Source organism: Pomacea canaliculata, linkage group LG3 (assembly GCF_003073045.1).
Source record: "Pomacea canaliculata isolate SZHN2017 linkage group LG3, ASM307304v1, whole genome shotgun sequence".
Classification (NCBI taxonomy): Eukaryota; Metazoa; Mollusca; class Gastropoda; order Architaenioglossa; family Ampullariidae; genus Pomacea; species Pomacea canaliculata.
Genome location: NC_037592.1, coordinates 13,839,053 through 13,865,653, shown reverse-complemented (window position 1 = coordinate 13,865,653; position 26,601 = coordinate 13,839,053). Strand labels below are relative to the sequence as shown.

The window sequence follows — 26,601 nt, the reverse complement described above, 5'->3', positions numbered from 1 at the left end:
GGGGCTTTTATCTGTGGGTTTTTTGTTTTGTTTTGTTTTGGTTTTTTTAGTACATTTGTACTGTCAACGTTTCTCACTGAATTCGTCATCATGTAATTCCCAAGGAAAAGTCAGTCAGTCAGTCAGTCCGTTCCTCATTCCAGGCTTTTCGGGGTTTCAGAGATAGTTTCAGATACTGTCGTCGAATACCGTGATCCCATTTGTTTTGAAGTGAAATGAAAACCCCACTCTCTTATCAAATTTGTGATGGTAGTGTTTACTAAGTTTGACAACACCAAAACACATATACAAAAACGTCTAATGGTTACTTATCTGATGACGATATTAATAAGGAAAGTAGTCTGTAACATGGCAGAATGCTTCTTTGATATCACAAGTGGCATGCACATCAGCCGACTAGAGGGGTATTTCTTATTTTAACCCCTCTTCGAGCTCATCAGTTACCCCCTTCATGCCATCAACTTTGCTGCTCTGGAGACAACTGTGTTGTTAAGCATTGTGATGGTCTCTCTAGAGCAGGGGTGGGCAATTAATTTTCTCAAGGGGCCGCATGAGAAGTTGGGATAGTTTTAGACGGCCGGACTAATATAATTAACTCAGTTTTACCCAATACTTTATATATAGTATATATACTGGAGGGCGGGCCAGCGGGTGGGCCGGTCAGAGACAGGAGGCGGGCCGGATCCGCCCCGCGGGCCGGCGTTTGCCCAGGTCTGCTCTAGAGCCATCACCTTATTTTATTAGTCAAGCGACAGAACATAAAGGTACACCTTCCTCCACAAAAATTGTAAAATCAAATGATTTATTATATTAAGAAATGTTGGATTTATATTGTGATAAAAATATCGTTCTGTATTAGACGATGTAATTGGAATATAGTCCTACTGAAGGTCAGCACCTAAGGTTACATTTGGCATCTTTCATTGTGCATATATATGTATCATGTGACCAAGTGGTTGTACTCGGAGTCGAACACCATGTTGGCGCCGTGTCTGTTGTGTTCAACTTTGGCACAGTCGTACAGAACATCGTCCTTGAGATGGGAGTATGTCTGTCCACTCGCCTCACATGGTGAACAGTTGTCATCGCCCTGTCTGCTCTGCTCAAAGTTGAGGTCGTTGTACTCTTCATCATCCTGTGTAGCAGCAGTCTTAGATGATTGTGGGCCAGTCAACTCGTAAGTCTCTGGAGAATACGATGGATTGAGACACTCTCTACTGTCTTGCTTTGAGCCTATATTTCCTGTTTTCTTCTTCATCTTGTGAACTTGTGCGTACATTTCTTGTGGCTTTTTCTGTTGTTTGTGAACTTGTGAGTACACGTCTTTTTTGTTCTTGCTACTGTTCCAGGAGATGGAACGCGATTCTTCGGTATCCCCAGGACTTAGTATGTATCCCCGGTTACGTGTTGAGCCAGGTACCCCGTCTTCTGCGATGTCATAATAGTCACCTTCAGGTTGCAAGGAAATTTCACTGTCCTTTTTATTTTCCATGTTCATCTCATCCAGAGGATGCTCACTGTCACGATGCGGGTTATTTGCGACCTCATCATCACTTCTGTCACAGTTTGTACTTTTCCTGAGACGAAATGTAATGAAGAAAAGTTACTTTTTCATATCTAGCGCAGACGGTTTGTGTATTTTATGTACGAGTACACATTACCTTTAATTACATCTAATTTTCTAGTCATTAAAGTTTTACTACTATAGAAACATTTGGTATACGCATCGCATACCTAAAGGCTAAAATTTCTTCTTCCTTATTTTACCATGCCTAACGATGTATATCAAAATATCAAACTTTTTGCTGGTTTATGTGTTCATAGATATACTTTTTTATATGGCAACTTACATGTTATTATTTAATCTACACAACTGTGATAAATAATCCGTAGTTTCAGTCTTTTAAGAGCGACGATATCCTCCATATATCACATATCTTTCCTTATTTGAAACAGATGCGATTACTAATGAAAATATTTACCCTGTCGCCTTTTTTTGACGTCTCTTTCTGGTGACGATGATGATAAGAACGACAATGAAGGCAATGACGGTGACCACACCTGCCACAACACCAGCGATGATTGGCGTCGCCTCTGTGTCGAGAGAAAAGATTTTGATGAGTCTGTTAAGATCTAATGTGTATTACTGATATGTTATATCCTAAAAATATTTCCTTTATTTTAACATTACTATATTTACACAAATTATAAAACTATATATAATGTGCATGTCGATAATTCAGTCATAGCATGTGCAATACATTGTTCGTATTTACACTCACATACACAGAGACAAGCTCCGACTAAGAAAGGAAACATCATATCATAATTTTTGTTCCCCATAGATAAACGGGGGTCATTACAACAATTTAAACTAAATATTAAAATGCTGGTACAGTGTAAGATAAAGATATCAACTAACCGCTCATTTTAATGAATAATAGAAATAAACAATTCATCATTTAATAATCACTTAAGAAAATCTCTTAACCTTTCCATCGTTAGGGACTGAGGTGTTAAGGACTACACTAATCCCAGGGTTAGCTTCTTTGTAAGACTGATACCCATTTGCTCTCCCTAATCGCTACTGCTTCCTCAGCTCTGAAAGGCTTCAGGTATCCATTCAACAGCTGGATCAACTAAAGGAAACTTGGGTATACATGTAAAATCTTACGATCGCTGTGTTCAGCCTGTGACTGTGACATTGATGTCGACTGGGAAACTGTACTCCCAAGTGCTGAAGGAGAGAACTTTGACTGGAGAAATGTAAATGTTTCTGATTCACATGGCGCCGACAAAGACACTGGGCTAGTGCCTCTTGACAGTACTTGTGTCAAACTCGATGGTGATAATGTGACGTCGTCGTCATGTGGCTGAGCGTGTTGTGGTTCAAGTTGACAGTTTAATGGTGATGGCAGAACCGTGTACCTGATAGAGTCCACGGCAATCACGATCGAGATGCTGTTCGCAGGTGCATTTTCAAAGATTATCTGAGTTACGAACAACAACAGCTGATCAAAAAACAGCACAAACTATTTCAATACACAACATTGCAATGAATGTGTGGTGTATGTAACCACCCAGAGAATGTTTGTCGTTAAGGATCACACAAAGGTAATAGCTATAAGCGTATTTATAATCGCAGCTTTTCTGAGATACCAAAAAGTAAAAACATCGTTTCCATCAATAATAACTCTCCTAAAAGTCTTTTCAATTTGCCTGCGTGTTGGATGGATAGATTTACAATTGACCAGTTCACCAGGAAGAGGTGAATATTTGAAATCCCTAAGCATATTAATTGTTTTGCCTCGTACAATGAAATTTGACCGTGCAAAAACGTATTTATTACAAACGTTCATGGCACTCACAACAAATGCAGCTGAGGATGACACTGGTACTTGTGCCTGTTGCCATGTCTTTAAACAGTCAGTTGACGTGTTTGGCGGCCCTGACCACAGCACTCTCCGATTTCCATCCAAAGTCTCGATTGATACAAGTAATCTCGAATCAGGGCCACAGAGGATGTATCTGTATTCCAGGCATCCTGTCCGGCTTTCTGTTGGCTGAGCCATGGAAGTGGTCAAGGTACTTTTACGAGTCGGGTGCATGACGTAAGCAAAGTACCCTGCAAGTTTCAAACATATCGACTGCGGTGGGTATAAAGTTGTAGTCATTTGCCTATGGCCTAAAATCTACGTCACTTATCGAACTGTCATTTTATTGTATTTGTTACTCAAATTTTACAAAATAAGTATTCCCTGACATGTTCTGACGATTTAAACATTACAATGCACTACATTACCGGTACCTGATGCGCCGTAGATACTTTCGCTACTTTGTGGAGCTGAAAGTTGGTTGGTTATGTTCCAATTGTTCAGACTCCAGCCACAAGATGAACGAAAATCGTCAGGTTCAAAGGTACATGGTGAGACAAACCCTGAATTATACCATTAAAACAAGTACGTGTGTCAAATATACAATATTGTTTCAGGGATAAGAGGTTTCAGATGTTTGAAAGGGATAGCATATATCCAAAGAATATTATCCATACAAATATTATTTTAAATATAAAGTATGATAAACGTTGCAATATTTAAATTGATATTGAAATTTTTTCCTTATTAAATATGTTAGAGCCATGCTGCTGTTGGTAACTATGTCTTGTGTCACACCAATTCTCTTAGCTTTTCTTTGCTGCTCTCCGAAATGGTACATCACGACCTCCAGGCCCATTCGGCATGTAAGGGACTAATTACCCTAATAGTTAACTCTCACATCACAATTACACCTGTGACAACAAACACAGTGGCTTTTATTAGCCGGTCCCGAACTGTGTTTTAGGAATTATTGTACATAAATGTCTCATCTACAACCAGTACCTTCTATAAACTTTCTCTTCAACTTGTAATAAACATGATACATTTGTCTCGAGCACGACATGGATGTTATTTGCGAGGAAGAAACAATCACAAATCACAGTAGACATTGTTTATGGACTTTATGGAAATGTATTGTCCAGCATTAGTAATTAGGCTGTGTACTCAAAAGGTTTCGGGAATGTAGCAGTGTATAACTGTCGAAATAGCCCACACCGAGCTGTTTCTAATTATCTAATGACAGCTATACTAAGCACTTTTGTTTTCTCCAGAATATAAGTAATTTTAACATTCGTGTGCAGTCGAAATAAAAGCAACTTTTGTCGACGATTACAAGGCATTAAACACTATTTTCAACTTACCAGACCCAGTGCACGATCCTTGTTGTAGCCTGACATCACGCAGCTGAACCGTGTGATTAGCATCAGGACTCCGAGCTCGGAACACCAGCTAATCAAAAATAATAATAAAACAGATTCGTATGTAGACTTACTAACTGATACTCTCTGATTGACTTTTAAGATTACTGTAACCCTATTAAGCTACTCCAAAAACTGATAAACTTATATAAAAATAGCAATGACTGTGACTTGGATCACACCTACCTTACCAGCAGTACTTGATAACACAGTCGTGAACTTTACAAAACTTTGTTTTTGTCTAACTTCCTCTGGCATAATAATAAATAAAGATGTAGTTGTTGCCAGGTAAACACTAAGCGTTCCAGGTAGTTCTTGTGTGTACTCAAACGTTAGGCAGGTCACGTGACTAATACAGAGTAGCGGCGACACCAGGACTGAGAAGGACTCGTACCAGCCACTCTTCCCCGGACATTCAGCGTGATCTACAGGAAACATAGTGTGATGACATGAGTATTGCATAGATCAGAATAGAATTTTACTCATACTCATGGGTTAACCAAGACGAAGTACACTACACAGTGTGTGTGCCCCTTCAATAGTGTTCAAACTCTGACGTTGTTGCTTTAGCTACTATCCACCCCCGAATCCAGAATAAGCAAAAGACAATATTTAGATCGGTATTTAAAAGTATGACTTAAAGGCAAAAAAAAAAATCCCAACATGAATTCCTTTTGCAAATGCACATCAGAGACAATAATACAGCTACGGGTACTCTATTATAATTATATAACTAAATGCAGGTCAGCCAACTGAATAGAAAAATGAAAGTAGCACACAGCTTGGACCTGTACGTGGAACCCTTAACCTGCTTAACCCTTAACCCTTAACCCAGAAAAGCACAAATACATTAGTAAAAATAAGTTGCTCGTCCTACCTGTGCTAACTGCCATGCTCTTAACATGCCTCTCTTTATATCCACCCAAACAACTTTGAGATATTTACTTTTACTGCTATCTATTCTATACACGTTATAAAGTTTATTCATTTCTTGACTGGTATCAGTTGCCGAATGACGAAACTGGTTGTCAGGGAAACAACTGAACAGATGCAGCGGTTGGTAAAACTCGACAAATACGCCTTTCTTAACTTCCATCAGTTCTCAAAGAGAGACCACCACCTGTAAACTTAAGCTATTTTTTACCTGGTCGCAAACACGTGGGTACTGAGGCCCTGGTCCATTCTTTCTTCAGCAAATACCTTCGCCTAGAGATGCCGTGCTAGCAACACTGTTGTAAAATTTTACTCCCTTAGTCTCCATTTTTCCCAGATTACATCCAAGGTAGTAGACTTATTTATCCTTGACTGTGGCTAGCCACTCCAAAATACCTAATTGTTCATTCATGCACCCAATAATTACATCCTAATCTTGATGTGCTCTAGCAATGAATTTCTTGATGACACATCATTAACTAGGGAACTTTAGAATCATTTTAAAGTCCCGTCTATAAGATTTGTGATGTGAAATGTGAAACATTACCTCCATTTTGTCGCCAGCTCTCCGCATCCTGGTCCGTACAGAACTGAGTGTAGTTACACAGAGACTGACCAAAGGAACAGTCTCCATATTGCATAGGGTACGCTAAGTGACAGAAATGTTCAGATTCAGATGTTTATTGAAAATACAAAAAAAGGTATCCAACTTAAGTTTACAGTTATGCTAAAAGGAATACTCACAAAAGGTTTTATAATAAAATGATGTAGTTTGTATGTGCACATTACCTTATATTGTAACAATGAGTGTATACAGTATACTTAGAATTTTTAGTACTGCAGTATTTGAGGTCACCTAAATTAAAAGCAAACGACAAGACATGGACAAAGAGCGCACAAGCGATGTCAGTACAGAGTTACTGTTTCATGCGTGTACTTGATGTGCCAGTGTGGATAATACGAGGACAGTGTTTTGCCAAAACTGTAAATAAAGTGCTTTGTTTTGAAATATCTTGGACTGCAAATACTTAGTTTCTTGGAGAGGTTGGCACCGCATATTATGGACCCGAAACGAGCCAATTGACGAGGACATAAAAGCCTGGGACTTGTGATTCGTCGTGTAATTGAACGCTACCACCCATTATTTCTCTTAATTTGTAACAACGTGCACCTAATCTATTCTGACAAAACATCTAAACAGGTAATGTCACTTTAAGTCTCCTTCAGTGTCAAAACAGCTTTATTATTTATCTATTTTATTATTTGTTATTAGACTTTCAAATTAATAATTAATTAAACAATTAATTTTCTTGCATACTCTTAAAAACTTTATTACAAATGTTTTCGTAAGGGAATGCAATATGGCAGCGGTTCTCAACTTGTGGGGCGCGCCCTCCCCCCAGGGGGGCGTGACGTGCTTACAAGGGGGGCGCGAAGGTGGTCATTTTTTAAAAGTTTCTTATACCAGTATTAGTGAAATTAGCTTACACTGCTGGCTAAGGGGGGCGCGCGGACGTACCTTTGTTCGTCAGGGGGGCGTCACAAGTAAAAGGTTGAGAACTGCTGCAATATAGGGTTTGAGAAAACAAGGTTTCAACTGTTCTCATAAGATATGATGTAAATACAGCAGATAACCGTGAGTAAAAGGCTCATAAAATAATTCATCCCCATCATCGCAGTGATCACTAGATCATGATGAAAAAAATAATTATAATAAAACATAAATTTAAGCACTCGTGGTGATCTAAAATTGCTATAATACACTATAATGTATTTCTATATCTTATTTTACTATTATGGGCCTAAACCTCACAGGTTTCAACTCATCCCCTATCCTTAAACTTCAGAAAGTACAGAACTTTGCCTCACGTCTGGTTCCTAGAAACGGGACCATGTCACCCCTTTCCTTTGCTTTCTTCAATGTCTACCTATCCATTCTCGCAATCAGTACAAACTGTGTAAGTTGTGTTTTTATTTCTTCTCTGGCTCCTGCCCTGACTATTTCTCTGAACTTCTCTCCCCCTACTTTCCCTAGACAACTCCGCTCTTCGTCTGTTGACCGTATCTTAACTATTCATGTCACCAGAATACAACATACGGTCAAAAGAATTTTAGTTATTGTGCAGCAAAAGCAATAGAATTCTCTTCCACTTCATATCCGCCATCTACAGTTGAATCCTTCAAATCCACTGAAAACTCACCTCTTCCTTGAGAATTACTCTTAACAGTTCACACACAATGTCCTATTTCACCCCAACACTCTTTCTCGCTTATTGCTACTTTTCCACTCGTCCTCCTCTACAGAATCACAATACTCTCAGTTCTTGCTACTTGGTTCCTCTTTGTGTTTTCTATATTTGTCTGTTATTCGTCGTCAGTACCGTCGTTTATTCTTCCGTCTCTCGTCTGCTGTCCATTTCTCATTCTTGTTTTAATTATGCTAAGAGCATGCTCATTAGGAAAGAGGAAATAATAATAATAAAAAAGATTTATGTCCTCTCATTGTCAGTGTAAATTTGTGTAAGTTCTTAAAAAAGTGATTCCAACTAGGTTTATTCTTCCGTCCGTCGTTCTTGTTTTAAGGGCCAAAAGTATGTTCCTTACGAGTGTGAGTATACGCTGTTCAAATATTTCAATTATTATTATTATTATTATTAAAATTTCAAATCTTTATGTCTTCTTGTTGTTAGCATAAATTTGTGTCATGGTCGTAAAAAAGTGTTCTGAAACTAGAATTAATATTGGAAGGTTCCTACCTGTAGTATGATTCTCGAGAAAGTAGCTGCTTGCCTGAATGAAACCATTAGCATCTGTGCAGGGTCTGGTGGGAAACACATAAAATTACAAATGAATAGAAAACGTTTGAAAATCAAAGCACACTTTGAATGTTTTAGTTAGCATACTTTACATGATGTATAAAAACCTAGTGACAACTAGGTTGCCGTACACAGTCGTGAACACAGACGAGAGGGAGCACTTCTTTCTGTAAAAACTATTTGTCACACATGGTGTGAGCTGAGCCCCCCTGCTGAGTGACTAATCGGTATTCGTTATTTTTAACTAGTGGAAAAAGGAAGGGGGAAGACGATTTAAATAAACTGTTGCGGGTCAGCTTTCACTTCCCGAGGACACACGGCGAGTACCGAGACACTACGTGTGGGGGACAGGAGGCTGAGTCTGCCGAGTGAGGTGCGGTGTTTGTAATTTGTATATCTCAGGGTTTTTTTATGTTGAATTTTTGATGTGCTCTTTCTTCAATAGATATAAAAGAGTAATTTTGTTCTCGTTTATAACTGTCAATAGGCGCAGTCTGCGGGGCCGGGAGGTGGACCATGGAGTGGAGGGCCGGAAGATGGGTCGTGAGTGTTTGGGTCTGGCGAATGACACGGACTAATGGGCCTAGCTGATGCCATAAAGATTTTTGCGTTATTTTGTTTTGTGAATTGTTTAGTTTATGGATATCATGGAGCATATGGCCCAGGAAGACAACGTCTACCCCCAAAAGGCAGCGTTTGAGTTGTGAGGTCTCTCGTCCCCAGAGAAAGGATCATTCAGTGTATACCGTTTGACCCCAAGTGGAGACATCAGTTGTGTTTTGTTTGTGTGGTTGCTTTTTTTATTCACGTTTCAAGATAAGTTGTAAGGCTCGACACACCTTGATTTTGCTATTTGACACTATTGGTGTCCTCAATCTCACCAAACACTCATTGTTCTTACCTTTGGGAGAGAGCGACGGTAACGCACACAATCAAATATTCCAAGTACAGCCATCGACGCCACGTCACATCATCACATATCGCCATCTTGGCTGCAAGCATGAGAGATATTCATAAAGATGAAAAGGCACATTTTTGAAAAAGATAACGCGCAATCTCTTTGTTAATATTACAGTCATCTGTGATAGCGACGATAATTTAAATAATAATTTTTCTAGACTCTTTTCCATGTGCTGCACTGGAATCACTGTAAAACAAACGTCACAACATTTTCTTTTTAGCTATCATCCCTCCACCAACAATATTATCACTCCATTACCCCACATTGAAAACATCACATCTTGATAAAGACTAGATCATCATCACCACCGGCACCACCAGCAACAGAAAAGCTTTTCTCTAATAAAGCTGACAGAGGACCTTCAGATGTTCTGAGACGTTTCTTATAGCAAAAGTGTGTGCAGGCTTTTTATTCGAGACGACTAGTTTATGCTTTTCCCTCATATCTCCATTTTGGTGGCTTTGCAAAGTTCGGATAACCACAAAGTTTATCGTCATGCTGCCTTCAGCCGGTAAACATTGTTTTCTCTATTCACGTTATATGTAAATTACAGCTAGGTATTTGGTTTGTCTCAATCTTCCTGTGAATTCTGAGCCAGTCCTTTTTTAGCGGTGACTTAAGTATATACATTTACTTAATACATTAGAAATGATTAAAGCCCAGGATGTAATTTCTTACTGAAAAGACTCCCCTCCTGAGGGAAACGTTAGTTGCTGCTAATTTTTCACCTGTACCTTGTGCACGTCCACCTGCACATAGCAACGCTCACCTGTGGCTGGGTATTTCCAACAGTTTTCCACAGAGTACGGGGACAAGGAAGAAAAGTCCGTGATTTAACTTCCTGTTGACACGTCAGTCTGGGTGTACCCGAAACACATTTTATCGCATGAATAGACAAGTCTTTCTAAAGCGCTGAAGATTTAATTTTTGAAGATAATACTCACCTTTTAAACTAAACGTCAAAGTGGGGTTGTAAATCCACTTAACCCAAAGTGTAAATAGTCAGTTTGCTTGAAAATAATATCTTACTTGCATACAAGTTAAGTTAAGCTGCAAAAAGCTTGATTTCAAGTGTGACTAACCTGAAACCCAGCCCTGACATTAAAGTTTGCAGAAAGTTAGTCACACCATCTTTCACTTGTTGCAGCATTGAAAGAGATTGTGATGAGAGACTAATAGAGAGTGCAGTACAAGCATAAGTAGAAAATTGTAAAAACTTACACAAAGGTTCTGTAGATGTACAGTTATTTCTGTACTGTAACTTTATTCCATGTGTTTCTTTTTACTGTCAATGGACTGTCGTGACTGCGTGTTGTAGTCTGTAGACACACTTAAAGCAGGCATTCAAATGACATAAAATAAAATCATGTCACTCCTAACACCCCGCTACAGGGTCACCGCCGGTCTACGAACACTTGTATCCTGCGATCTTGTAGCTCCGAGTATTTGGGGTCTTTACCTTGGGCGTTGTGATCAGGGTGTTTGTCGTTAATGTCTCTTACTTCATTCTCAGGTTTCATGTGTGTAAGTTATTCAGTTAAAGGACAGGACGAGGGCTCAGAGAAAATCGCTGAAAATAGAGCAGAGAGTATTTTTTGGACGAAGCGGGGACGAGAAATATTACATTAATGTTTTTCTTTTAATCACACCTGGATTTGTCGAGAAAACAGGAAATGACGAAAGGGGAGTATTCCTAAAAATAGCATCGTCTGCATGAGCTGAATTCGAAGAGAAAAGATGCAATCCTTGGTCAAATAATACAGACCACGACACCATGTGCTGTTGCTGAATGTTCTCTTGGACACTCAGAGGAGTTAGTTTGTACTCATTTAGGAAATCCTAAAGGTAATGGCTACAAATGCTAACGAATTAACTTTGTTTAGTGAGGATATGTACAGATCTGTAAATATAGAAAAATAAGAGTAATGCCCTATAACCTCAACATCGTTACTCACGAAAAGGGCGTGTAATGGCTACTTTCGATGGATTCTGGTAAAATACTAAATGTAATAACATCTGTAACACGACTGCTCACATTTACACGAGTGACGACACACACACACCCTGAAGTTTACCTGTTTCTGTCTATCCATACAACAATCTTTCCATTAAAACATATCCACACAACTTTGTATACATGAACATGCATGGATTACCGAGATTTAGAATTTTTAAAAGTTTGAAAAAGAGTTCGCCGTAAAAGAAGTTTTACCTGTGCATGCCATTCGCTCCCAATCATCTAGCACTGGTCTAGCAAGTTATCGTCAAGGAAGGATAAACTTCCTGGTCCACTGCTCGCTTCACCAAAGGTGTGTTGCTAAACATAACACGTCTTTCACAGTTGCCTACCCTTTGACCTCCTGGTGAGAGCTTCTGTACTCTATCCGCGCATGTAGTGACAAACTGCGGTGGTGTACACATCAACTGTACTAGTACACAGACATTAACGGTGCTGATTGTCTTTCTGCACGTGAGTGGGAAAATGATTAGGGTGTGCTGATTAAAAATTGTGACTGTTTAAAAAAACATAACGGAACCCCAATAATAACATTATGTTAAATGCTAAATAAATATAATGGATACCCACGTTAACTTATGTAATGGAAGCCTATGTTGCATATAAATTTTTAAGTGAAATATCCATGTAAAAATATATGTAATGGACACCTAAACAAAAGTCTGCTTCCAATTCTGTTTACAAATTTCTTTATTTATTAAATTACCATCAAAGACAATAATTCAAAAGACTTACTTTTCTTTTTTCACTGCATTGTGCAGAATTAATAGGCGCTTGACATTGTTTATAACTTTCTCAGTCCAGCTGCACAATCACAGATGAAATGTTTGCTGTGTGAGCGCATGGGTTTGTAATACTGAAATAGTCTTCAGAATTGTTTTACACGTAAGATTGCATGTTATGTGTTGCCCTCTTGCCTTATCCTTATCTTGTAACTAACACTTGTTCTGCTTGCTTTTTCTCTGTAGTTTGGAAGTTTTGTAACTGAGCACACTTCCTTAGTTATACTTGCTCATTTGGATTAACAAATCTGGTCATTTGTCGAATGAAGTTTGTTTAACGTTTAATGTTTTCAAGTGCATTTCAAAAATAATATAAAGCAGGCCCGTTCTTAGCCCCCGCGGGGCCCGAGGCAAAGGGCATGTGCGGGGCCCTCACGCCACGATCACACGGTTTTAGTTGGGATCTAAAGTCACTTTTTTCCTCAGGGATATCTCGTCTTTTATCATTGACAGCACGCTGCATACACATTACAACATAAGCCTACGATTAATTTATTTGTAACGTTCGTCAATAGGTTACAATCAAAAGCGCGGGGCCCCTTGAAGCGCGGGGCCCTAGGCAGATGCCTCGTCCGCCTGCCCCTAAGCACGGCCCTGATATAAAGTGTGAAAGATTTTAGTTATAAGTGTAAATAGAACTTTAACAAACTTACTAGACTATTCGACATTTTATAAACACATACTTGCATAATGTTTTTTTTTATAAATCTCTAAAGAAAATAACAGGCCTTGTGAAAAGAAATCAAAAAGTTTAAAGCATAAGAATTTGTTGTATTTTAAAACAGAAATATTAGTATTTCTGTAACTAGTGTGACGTAGATTATCTTAATTTATTTTTTGCTTTTAAACACTGGCTCGTTGAAGGTTCCTGTAACTTAGTGGTCGTTGCCGCAGCCTTTCTTTAATTTTAGAGAACGAGTAGCTAATAATCAAATTATTATGAATTTACTTTCCCTTTTATATGTATATATATATAAAACCTTTTTGCGGTAATTTTAATCTAACACGATCGATGAAGTTTCGAACCGGTGTCATCTACTTCAATGTCAAATTAACTAACCATCAGCGTGAAGAACTTTCACTTCTATCGAAATTAAGACACCTGTTATGACGGGCATCGCATGCAGTATGACAATAATAGTTGAGATACCTTAGAAATACTACCTAAATGATGTTAAAAAATTATAGTAGTTGCTTTTGTAATGATCCATTAATGATGAGCACATTAAAAATTCTTACTTACCTTCCTCTGATGCATGCTCTTGAAATTCACTGAGAAGATCAAGTGCTGTTTCTTCAAATAAAATCCAAACTTGTACACGCATAAATCACGCAGACGGGAAAATTAAAACCAACGACGCTTAGAAAAATAGTTGATATGGTTATGTTGGTCACTTCCGACACTGGCTACCACGATTTACAACCAGGTCCAGCTCTATTTCTCTGCATATACATCTGTGCTTCTAGAATTGACGCTGAATTACTACCGCGAGTCAAATAAAAACCCAGAAAAAAACATGTAACGTTTTGTTTTTGTGGTGGTGGTGGTGGTGGTGGTGGTGGTGGTGGTGGTGGTGGTGGTGGTGGCATGTGATCATCCTAGAAGTTTTTATGCGAATGTGTTTGTACCGTAATCAAAGACTAGTAGCCGAGACTACACAAGGTGCTATCCTGCAAGTCCACGCTCCTCGTTCCGCTAGCTATTAGACAGTAAAACCCGTATTTTCTTATGTTACTGTCTTTACTTGAGAAGATTTTCACACACTATGAACAGTCTACACGTATTTGAACAGAAGGTTTTCTACATATGAGAAGAGCGGGGCTACATAGATCGCGCGTCATGATCGTAACTTCATGACAGTTCCAAATCCTTTCACACAAACTCTTTCTACCTTTTGACCTTTTGGTTTGTGGTGCTGCTACAACATGTAATAAAATGCCTGTTTGTAATTTAGCTCAAAATTAAAAGATATTTTACATACGAATATACAAATATATTCATAGGTAGGATATAAGTATTTTGCATGTTGAGTGGTTTGCTTCTCATATAGTCCATCCTCTGCTCGAGACTAGAACTGTAGTGAGAAAAATGTGACACAAGCTACTTGCACTTATCCGAGCGTTTGGTTATTTCGGTATTGACAGAAGGAAGGATATACAAATCTATCTTTGCATAAGCCGATAGAGAGATCATGGACATCTTTTAATTTCAATTGTTCTAAGTACAGTGGAACCTCGGTTAACGAACTTAATCCGTTCTGGAGAACTGTTCGTTATCCGAAACAATTTTTTTCCATAAGAAATAACGGAAATAGATTTAATTGGTTCCCAGCCCCTGTTGACTCGCTAATATTTGAAAGTTACAGACCATATAGGTATTAGTTTTAAATGAGAACAGTTATAATGCAATATAAATGGAGTTAAAAATAAAAACATTAACGAAAGCATTTAAACATCAGAAAACTTGCCGTTTTGACGGCGTGGGTGGAAACAGGTGTGGGGAGGAAGGGGTGGAATTACTGCTTTGATTCCCCCTCCATGAACACGTGACATTATAACATCGGGGGTGACTTCCCTTTTCTGTAGCTTTGAGGTTAAAGGAAAAAAACTTGTCCAGTGTCTGTTCCTTCTGCCTTTTTTGTAAAACTCTTCGGTAATACATCACAAATCCGACAGACGCATGCCACCTTCATACTTTGAAATCATTTCCTTTTTCAATTCATTTGTTGGCCGCTTCCTTGTCATTACCTCACTCTATTAATTGCTGTTAATCTTCTTTGGAACCATTAATGTGGATTATCTTATTAAAATAAAGCACAACAATCACTAAATATAAGAACGATGCGCATAGATAAGGAACGCCGAGGTTCCACTGTAGAATTAGATATCACAATAAATTCAAAATGATCAATTACTTACGATCAATATTAGTGTGTCCATTCGTTAATTGAGAAAATGTAGAAGCCGTTTCTGGATTGTAAGATGCTGTACTGATGCCTGATGACAATCCTTGTGTGGAACTCGATGGCGATGATATGACGTCACCGTCACGTGGCTGAGCGTGCTGTGGTTCAAGTGGACAGTCTAATGGTGACGGCTGTACCGTGTATCTCACAGAGTCCACGGCAATCACGATTGAGCTGCTGTATGCAGGTACATTTTCAAAGATTATCTAAATGAGAAACAACAACAAAAGTTCAAAGAACACTTTATAAACTATTGTAGTAAGTACACAACATGGCGATGAATGTGCGGTGTGTGTAACTACGAAGACCATGTTTAAGATCACACAGAGGTAATAGCTATAAGCAAGTTTTTAACCGCAGGTTTTATGAGATACCAGAAAGTAAAAACTTCTTTTCCATCATTCATAACTCTCCTAAACGTCTTTTCGATGTGCCTGCGTGTTAGATAAACAGAATTACAATTGACCAGTTCACCAGTAAGAGGTGAACATTCTACATCTATAAGCGTGTTAATTATTTTTTCTCGCACACTGACACTTAGGATATGCCCCGAAACTGTTGCGGGTCAAGTCAAAGACCATGTACATACGTATTCAATACAAACGCAATGACACTCACAGCAAATGCAGCTGAGGATGACACTGGTACTTGTGCGAGTTTCCATGTTTTTAAACAGTCAGTTGACGTGTTAGGCGGCCCTGACCACAACACTCTCCGATTTCCATCCAAAGTCTCAATTGATACCAGCAGTCTCGAATCAGGGCCACAGAGGATGTAGCTGAATTCCAGGCATCCTGTCAGACCTTCTGTTGGCTGAACCAGGGTAGTGGTCAACGTGCCTCTATGAGTCGGGTGTGTGACGTAAGCAAAATACCCTGAAAGTGGCAAACATATCGACTGTAGTGGGTATAAAATGATAGTTATTTGCTTATGACCTCACAGGTTCTCCATGTGACTGTGATTTTATTGCATTTGTCTGTATTCTTTTTACAACATAAGTATTCGCTGATATGTTCTAACAATCTATACTAACAATCTATACATTACAATGCACCACATTACCTGTACTTGCTACGTCGGTGATACTTTCAGTACTTTGTGGGGCTGACAGTTGGGCGGTTATGTTCCAGTTGTTCAGACTCCAACCACAAGATGCAAGAAAATCGTATCGTTCAAAGGTACACGTTGGTAAGACAAACTCTGAATTATAAATTAAAACAAGTACACGTGTCATTTATACAATATTGTTTCATCGGTAGACGGTTTGAGATGTTTGAAAGTGATAGTGAAAGTGAAAGCAAATATATAAAGAATATTATCTATAAAAATATTTTTAAATATTCAGGATTCTAATATTGCAATATTTTAAATGGTGTTGACATTCTTCCTTTTTTACACACATATTGTCAGCACCAAAAACAATGTTTTATTAAATATGTCCGAACCATGTTACTGTTTGTAACCATGTCCTGTGTCACACCAGTTCTCTTATTTGTTCTTGCTCTCCGAAACTGTTCATCGCTACCTCCAGACCCAGACCTCTTGTGGGGTACTAAAATTACGCCTATGACAATAAACGCAGTGGCTTTTATTAACCGGTCGCGAACTGTGTCTTGGGCATTATTGTGCATAAATGTCTCATCTACAACCAAAATTTTTCATCATAAAATAAATCAGGACGTCAGTATCATTTGTAAACTTTGTCTTTCAACTTGTAGACAAAATACACTTGTGTCGAGCTTGCCTTTGATGTTATTCACGAGGAAGAACCAGTCGCAAATCCTAGTAGACATTCTCTATGCACTTTTCCATCTGTCCTCAGTGTGAGGTATGAAGAGCATTCTTAGAGAGATGTAACTATAACGTGCATGTTCTTTTTGATTTTTCTGGTTTTTCTGATTCAGTCAGATTCTTGAGTTTGAACAATGATGAGGGAAAAGGACTGTAAATAAGAAAAAAAATTACAAATTTATCATTAAAAGAAAAATGTGTTGTCCGCCATAAGTTGTTAGGTTGTGTACTCAAGTGGGGAGGTAGTTATAGCGGTAAATGTCTTTGTCGAAATAGCCTGCACCGGGCTGTTTCTAATTATTTAATGCCAGATATAATCAGCACCTGCTGAAATAAGTAATTTTAACCTTCAATTACAGTCGAAATAAAAGCAATGTTTGAGGAGGATTGTAGGGCTTGAAACACTATTTCCTACTTACCAGACTCAGTGCAAGATCCTTGTTGCAGTTTGACAGCCCGCAGCTGAACCGAGTGGTTAGCATCAGGAGTGCGAGCTCGGAACATCAGCTAATAAAAAAAAATGAAACAGACCCTCTGTAGACCCAGTAGCTGACACTCTTTCATTGATTTTTAAGACAATTTTAACCCATTTAGGCTACTCCAAAAACCGGTGAACATTTATTATAATAACAATGACTGTCACTTCGATCAAACCTACCTTACCAGAAGTTCTTGATAACACAGTCGTGAACTTTACGAAACTTTGTTTTAGACCAAGTTGCTCAGGCATTATAATAAATAGAGATGTAGTTGTTGCCAGGTAAACACTAAGCGTTCCTGGTAGTTCTTGTGTGTATTCAAACGTTAGGCAGGTCACGTGACTGATGTCGAGCAGCGGCGACACCAGGACTGAGAAGGACTCGTACCGGCCATCCTTCCCCGGACATTCAGCGTGATCTGCAGTAAACATAGTGTGATGACATGAGTATTACTTACATCAGAATAGAATTCATGCGTCTGTGAAATGATGTTTGATCATGGGGAGGCCAGTAGTCTCGTGTCTATTCAACTCAAATGTTGCCAGTTAGAGGGCAGTTTCCAATTTTATCTGGCTCACCCAAATGGCCTACCCAAAAACATTCATCTCTCAGCTTTTCCTACACATGTACCCATCAGTAGAGCTCAAGCCCTAATGGGTATTACCACTAAAATCAAACTGGACATGTACTTTTGACTTGCAAACTAAAACATGAAAAGAAAAAAGTTTTCCAGAACAAAGGCAATGGTAGTTTTGTGAGTTACAGTGTAAGGGGAATAAAGAGTTAGATCTTTCACTTATCTAAATGCCAGATTTTTCTGAGGTGGAGTGGAGTTCGCTTATCCTCTAACTCGCTGATATACTTCCCCCAACCCTCAAGGTAGTCAGGTACCCGTTCTACAGCTGGGTCAACCAAGTTAAATTACACCACACAGTGTGTGCTCCCCTTCGGTCTCTGGCGTCGTTAATCCAGAATAAACAAAAGACAAAATATAAATCGGTGTAACTTTAAACCAAGAAAAAACTGGAAATGCTTTTGCAAATGCACATGAGAGACAATAATACAACTACGATTAACATACTATAATATATAGTTAGCTGCCGGTCAGTCAGCTGAATAGAGAAACGAAAGTCGCAGCCCACTTTTACCTATACCTGGACCACTTCACCTGATTTTTCAGCAAAGCACAAATATATTATTAAAAATAAGTTATTCGTCCTACCTGTGCTAATTGCCATGCTCTAAACGCGACTCTCTTCACATCCACTACAAAAACTGTGAGATGTTTACTTTTACGGCTGTTTGTACTGTACATGTCATAGAATTTATTTATCTTTTGACTGGTGCCCCTTGACGAATGACGGAACTGGTCGTCGGGGAAACAATTAGACAGGCGCAGCGGTTGACAAAACAACAAACACGCCTGTCCGGAGGGGTGGTTAACAGGTTCTGTATCCACCCCTTTACATTCGGAAGTCGCTTCATTTATTTGTCCTACTCTACGTCCATCCCACTTCCAATGTACCTTGAAGAATGGGCCTGAATTAGGACAGTTCTTAGAGCCAGGGTACTTTCGACTTCTTCCCGTAGGACTAGTAGGCTTTTAGCATCTCTGCTTGTGGTCTGCTTGCTATGGAGGACATTAGCGACTGTACTTAGTTGTAAAATTACAGATAGTTAAAATATTCATGCCATCATCATATTATAAAAGTGACTTCTATGACAATGTGGTCAGTACTGTCGTCGATGGCAGAAATTCTGGTCGACCTGTGTTTAGGGCCTTATATAGTTAGTAGTTTCGTTTTCTTTTACCTCTTGCCATTTCTTCTTGTCTGGTCCAGCAATGGACCTCGATACAGTTCTCTTTAAGTGCCTTTATCTCTTTCCTGACCATTAAATTCGCTGCTTTGTAGTTGGAAGTTTCTTTGTGACTGCTTATCTTTCTTCCAGGTCCTTTATGTGCCACAGAGATCTAAGATATTTGTGACCTAGGGCTATTTCATTTCTTGCTGTGCCATCTCGTCAGCTGTTAAAGTAACACCCTTTGATGTTTCAAGCGAGGATGTCTTCATTAAGATCCACAATATTAAGAGCGACAAATTTACCTTTAGCATATTTCAGCCATAAAGATCTCATCATTTGAATATTGGTGATTATAAAGCGAATTTGAGGGTTAGCGAAACAACATCCTTAATGCGACTTCAACCTAATGATCGTGAAGAGAAGGTTAAGGTCAGTGTTTTTGTGTGGTCCTTGATATGGCTTTGTTTTTGGCCTTTTCTGCTGTATTAAGTTGATTTGTTTACGGACTAAAACAGCTCGACAGCATCGCATTCGATTACTTGTGGAGAGGGGGTGAATGCACAGTTTGTGGCTCTTTGCAAATTCCAAAAGGCTTAGGCACTTGTCGCTCGTTTGACCTAAGCCAGGTTGACCTCTCAATCCTACCCATTGTCGATAGGCTTCTATGCAGACCTTCGTGTTAACGAGGATGAATAGAATGTTCAGCTTGCTAGAAACAGGTGTACAGCTGGTGACGGTCTTGACCACCTATCTACGTACGAGTAAGCCCTCAGGCTGGTATCTAATCTCCTCCCCACTTAGACCCTGTGACCTGCGTCTGCTTCTGACTCCATAAAGATTGTCAAGATGACCTCTACCAGTCCTTCAATATCCCATCAGTGTCGTTTTACTTAGTGGGGGAGATTTTCACCTTGTCACAGTAGTGTAATGAGTACCACGTAGCACACTTCTAGTAGCACACTTCTAGCTCTCTCAATCAAGCCTGACGGTGGAGCGCGCAGTCGTTGCTCAAAGAAGGCAGGAGAACTTACCAAACCAGAGGTACTGACCTGTCCACTTCATACATCCAAGAATTACAGTCTAATCATAATTATTGCTGTGCTCTAGCAATGAATATCTCGATGACGCATCATTTAAACCTGGTACTTTATGATAATTTGTGTGACATTTAAGTCCAGTCTATGAGGTTTGTCATACGAAATGTGAAACATTACCTGAATTTTGTCGCCAGCTCTCCGCATCCTGGTCCGTACAGAACTGAGTGTAGTTACACAGAGACTCACCAAAGGAACAGTCTCCATATTGCATAGGGTACACTTAGTAACAGAATATTTAATCACATTCAAAATAAATTGTGTTGTTATTTAAAAATACTAATTAGTACTGGTTATTAAACTTAAGTTCACAATTATGCTAAAAGGATAAATAACAAAAAGTTTTATAATAAAATGATATACTTTGAATGTGTACATTTTCTTTTGTCTCTGTGAGCATTAAAACAATGAGCGCATACTTATAACTTTTAGTTCTGCAGAACATGTGGTAACCAAAAATCAAAGCAAATGTCTACAGATTTGGGGAAAATAGCGGGGATGAATGTTTAAGGACACAGAAGAGATGCGAGTTCAGGGTTAGTGTTTTACACGTGCACCTCATTTACATGGACAAAACAAAGAAACGGGCAATGTCATTTCAAGTTTCCTTCAGTCTCAAAACTTTCGATTGCTTGAGTATTTTACCTATTTTTATTGTTTGCTACTCCATTTTTGTTTTTTAATTATTTTTTTTTCTAAACGTTGTGTATATTTTAATATTTTCTTGCTTATTCTGTAAAACTTTATTATACATTTCATTTTAGGTAATGGAATGCAACGTGTGGTTAGAGAGAACAGGGTTTCAACTGTTAATAAGATAAGAGATGATGTACTTAAAGCAGATAGCCATGAATCACAAGGCTTTTAAAAATAATTCATCTTTGTCCTCTCAGAGATCACTGATCATGATGAATAAATAATTGTAATAAAACATTAATGTAACACTTATAGTGATCTAATATTGCTATAACATACTATAATGCATTCCTTATATCTTATGTTACTATTATGGATCTCAAACTCGCAGGCTGTCCCTCACACCTTATCCATAAACTTCAGAAAGTATAAAACTCAGCTGATGGTGCTTAGTGCTAGGAAACGGGACCGCACCACCCCTCTCCTCCTTTTCCTGCACTGGCTTCTCATCCGTTCTCGCATCCAGTACAAACTGTCTGGATTTTGATTTAATTTCTTTGCTGGCACTTATATTGACTATTTTTCTTAACCTTTCTTCCTCTACGTCTCCTAGACAATTAGGCTCTTCATCTGATGACCGTATCCTATTCCTGTCACCAGAACAACATGCGGTCACAGGAGTTTTAGGTTTTCTGCATCAAAACAATTAAATTCTCTAACTTTCCATATCCACCACCTACCCATAATTGAATCCTTCAAATCTGCACTGAAAATACACCTATTCCTTGAGCATTACTCCTAACAACAGTCCACACAAAGTCCTTTTTCACCCCCTCTCTCTCTTTGTGCTTATTGCCACGTCCCTACTCGTCTTCTTGTGCAGAATCACAATATTCTTAGTTCTGGTTACCTGGTTCCTTTTGGAGTTTTCGATATTTGTTTTTTATTCGTATTCGTATTAGCATTAAAATCGAAATTTGCAATGTTTATGTCCTCTCGTTGTCAGTATAAATTTTTGAAAGGGTCTTTAAAAAATGTGATTCTAATCAGGTTTATTATTCCGTCACTCTTTCATCTCTTAAGCGCCAAAAGCATGCTCCTTACAAGTATGTTTTAGTAGTAGTAGTAGTAGTAGTAAAACATGTGTAATGCTTATGTCTTCTCGTTGTTAGTATAAATTTGTGCTAGTGTGCTAAAAAAGTGATTTGTAATAAACTAGCACTAATGTTGGAAGGTTCCTACCTGTAGTGTAATTCTCGAAGAAGTAACTACTTGCTTCAGTGAAACCATTAGCATCTGTGCAGGGTCTGATGGAAAAGAAATAAAATTACAAAAAAGACAAGACATTTGTAAACTAAAGCATAATTTTTAGTTAAATGTCTAAGCATACTCTAGACGATGTCTAAAAGACCTAGTGACTAGTGGGTTGCCGTACATAGTCGTGAATGCAAACGAGAGGGGCCACTACTTTCTGTAAAAACTATACCTGTTATGCGATATTCATCTTATTGTCTTTCCCTGTGCCAAGTCAAAGATCAGGACTGGAATTCGTATCAAATATATAACCCCTCACAATCCGTTGAGCCCAAATTTCACTTTATTGCGGGCTCCAGGGGTTGTGGCCCCAACTTATGGCCAGCACACTTCGGTGATAGGCAGAACAAATGGTGTTAGCTAGACCAGACTGCACGTGGGCTTTTACTCTCTGACGTCATTGTTGTACAACAAACGTCCCAAGATTTTCCTTTTAGATGACCGCCTCTCCCCCACTCCATCAACAATATCATCACTCCATTTGCCCACAGTGAAAAATCACAGCTTGACAAATATTATATCATCATCACCAATACCGCCACCAAAAACAGCAAAACTGTTTTCTAGTAAAACTGACAGACCATAATAATAGTGTGTACAAGTTATTCTAGACAATTATTTTTCGTTTTTCACAGCAGATCTTCATTTTCGTGCCTTTGGAAAGTCCAGAAAACCGCAAAGTTTATCGCCGTACTGCCTTCAGCCGGTAAACAGTGTTTTCATACACTATTCGTGTTATATTTACATTACAATGATGTGTTTGCGTTTTCTCAATCTTTCAACAAAGCCCAACACGTAAATCCTTAGGGAGAATTTTAGGCCTTAAATTAATTCTTAATACAAGTCTCCCCTCCTCATAGAAAATATAGTTGCTGATAATCTGCCACCTTGTTTACGTCCACCTCCACATAGCAACGCTCACCTGTGGCTGGGGATTTCCCACAGTTTTCAACAGAACACGGGGACAAGGAAGAATTTAACTTCCTGTTGACACGTCAGTCCGGATGTACCCGAAATACATTTTATCTCCTGAATGGACATGTCTTTCTAAAGCGCTGAAGGTTTCATTTTAAATATATTTTGCTGAGGCTTCAAATCAACTTAACCAGTAGTCTGAATAGTCAGCTTGCTTGAAAATAATACCTTACTTGTATACAAGCCAAGTTAAGTTGAAAAAAGTTTGATTTCAAGTGTGACTAGCGTGAAACTCAGCCCTGACATTGAAGTTTGCAGAAAATTAAATGAGGTTAGTCACAGCATTTTTCACTCGCTGCAGCATTGAAAGGAATGATGATAAGAGATTAATAAATAATAAACATTGCAGTACAAACATAAATAGAAAAATTCTTCTTAAAAAATGTTCTGACTATTAACAGCTATTTCCGTACTGTAACTGTCTTCAATGTATTTCTATATCCTGTCAGTTGACTGTAGTCACTACGCATTGTAGCCTGTAGACACTTAAAGCAGGAATTTAAAGGACATTGTATCTTCAAGTACTGAGGGTCTTTACCTTGGGCGTTGTGATCAGCGTGTTTGTCGTTAATGTCTCTTACTTCATTCTTAGGCTTCAGTGTTCTAAGTGACTACATCTTTCATATAAAGCTAGTTTGGGTTTCCGATGCACTTTAAAGGACAAGACGAGGGCTCCGCGAAAGTCTCTAGTGCATAGAATATTTTATGATAAAGATACACGAGAAATATTATGTTAATGTTTTTCTCTTAATCACACCTGGATTTTTCGAGAAAACAGGAAATGCCGAAATGAAAGTATTTCTAAAAATAACATCGTCTGCTTGCACTGAATTCGAAGAGAAACTACAATCATTGGTTTAAAAAGAAAAGAAAACAGACCAGGACACAATGCGCTGTTATTGAGTGTTCTCTTGGACACTCAGATGAGTTTGTACTCATTCAGGAAATCCTAAGGATAATTGCAGTAGTATACTCTTTTACTAATGTCCAATCAAAATAAGTACTGTTAGCTTGACTATTTTACACAGACGTATATATATATATTGCTTCCCCCTTCCCTACGTCAACATTCAAAATCCCCCATTCATCCCTCCCCCCGAAAAAAACAGTAAATAAGTGACATATTTATTGCAAGTATGTTTTAAGGATTTTATCACGGTTCACTGTTAAATAGTTTGCCGAGACTTGACAGGCTACAACTTCGTGAGAGAGAGGCGGAGTTGGTCTCGGCACACAGCCAACAGTCCAGAGACATACTACACATCCGTGTTTTATGGGAGCTGCTGTAGTGTAGTGAGCAGACAAAACGATTCAGGTCACGGTTTGTGAACTTAGTGATCGTGTTTGGCTGTTCACACTATTCACTCCCCCAAATCAGACAGAAGTCGCGTCATGTTATTGGCTTATCTGACCTTACAGGAGGTTACATTCTCTAAACGAATTCCATTCTTAAAGTCAAGGTTGGCCAACGATGGTGGGATATCATTTAGTTTGATTTCTCTTTTGTTGTCCTCAGGATCAAGAAAGATGTCTTACCTTTGTGACAAGGCTCCAGGTACGTCCACAATCAAAGATACCAAGAACAGCCACTGACACCTTGATACGTCACCATACGTCGCCATCTGAAGGTCCTGAGAGGGCTCTCAGCTTAGAATACGATCGTCAGGGTTAAAGCAAAGTGCGATATTAATCTATACTTTGGATAACTCCAGCCCCACCGTGAGAGAATTCCCGCTGTGTAGGCGACCTGCATAAAAACAGATTTCCCTTGCGGGGTGAACACAGGGAAGTAGTTTACCTTTACGTCAAACATCGACTACAAAACACAGAAAGCGAGAGAAAGAGTGTGTGTGTGGTTTGAAGGGTGTAGCTATGTGTATGCTATTCATGGAAAAAATTGAATGAGTGCTTAGCGCACACGCATACACAGACAAGAAGAGGTTACGTGCCAGTCACCTACTGTATGGAGAAACGGAAAAATCTGTAAAAAAAATGTCCTAAATTTTTCCTGTGATTACTCCACTCTTTCATTTTCAAATAGTTTGTTTTTTCTTTTGCACCATTCAAAGCCTCGCCGACACAAAAAATAACAATCTTCATAGAAAACTTTATGAAATTTTGGCAAAATCGCATGTTGCTTTCGGTTGGACTACTTACGTGTGCTAGTTCACTTTCTCGAGCTGTTGATAGCTAAGGCCTTACAGTATGTATAGCCCCAGTTTAAAGTCCTAAGCAGAGATTGCCTTTCAAGGTCCTACAAAAGCAGAAATGGCCTTTAAGTAGCGAAAGTCCAGAAGGTCCCACCTCAGAGTCACAGATGGCAGGCAGTCACACGAGGATGAAGATGAGGCCAACGGCCCAGTCAAGGAGACGGAGGCTTGTTTCTAGCAGCAACATGATCTTACACATAGATGTAGTACTACAATGTACGTCTACCAGTGTACTGACTGCACACCTGCTTTCTGCACCTCAGCGTTAAAAATTACTGGGAGTGTTTTCTTAAAACGTTATGGTCGTTTATTGTGGTATTACGAAAACCTAACGTCGAACTATTTAACAGACTCCTTATTAATAACAAATAAATAGGAGACCTAGTGGTACGTATATACGATGAAGATCCAATGATCAAGTGCGATATGGAGGTATCATGAGTATGCATCTTGGAAGGTAGTACAAAGTTTTGTGTATGTATAATAATACCAGGATTGGTTCTCACAATATCAGAATATCTAACCACTCGACCTGTCGTACCGGAAAGGCGTCCATCCATCGAAAAAGAAGAAGAAATAAATAAAATAAGAAAACAGTAGAGTGTAGAATTCAGAAATGTTACAGCTGTGGTGAAGAACATTCTGTATCAGACAATACGAAAAAACTTGAAAGTATTTAATGAAGGTCATTACCAGGGCCGCCGAGAGCCAGCCCGGGCCCCGGGACAGACCTCTCCGGGCCCCTTGTACTTGTAATCGTAAATTATTTGCCCAGTATATAATGTATGTTTACAATTCGAATCTCAATATCTACACTCAAACTCAACTTCTGCATGTGTAATGCTTGGGTGTTCTGTCCTAAGACCTTTCTTTAAAAGAAAAAGAAAAGGAGAAGAAGGACAAAAAATCCACTGACCAAGGCCGGGCCCCCTTGACAACCGCGGGCCCGGGTACACCATCCCCCCTGTCCCCCTCTCTCGTCAGGCCTGGTCATTACACTGAGGAGGTACATCACACATCATCACACAT

The 26,601-nt window shown here is 38.9% G+C and overlaps 1 protein-coding gene across 1 annotated transcript; it reads right to left on the bottom strand.

Annotated features, from left to right (window-relative positions):
* Nucleotides 1-193: 193 nt before the first annotated feature.
* LOC112558932 lies at nt 194-25,019 on the bottom strand. The gene is made up of 16 exons (XM_025229701.1): nt 24,899-25,019; nt 22,316-22,380; nt 20,558-20,659; nt 17,879-17,958; nt 17,481-17,568; nt 13,548-13,598; nt 9,446-9,536; nt 8,485-8,549; nt 6,276-6,377; nt 4,982-5,220; nt 4,739-4,826; nt 3,809-3,937; nt 3,369-3,625; nt 2,675-2,990; nt 1,983-2,094; nt 194-1,577 (listed from the first exon to the last, which is right to left on the bottom strand). Exons 1-16 carry the CDS (start codon nt 24,982-24,984, stop codon nt 941-943), a joined length of 2,508 nt encoding a protein of 835 aa, XP_025085486.1. The 5' UTR covers nt 24,985-25,019; the 3' UTR covers nt 194-940.
* Between the last annotated feature and the right edge of the window lie 1,582 nt (nt 25,020-26,601).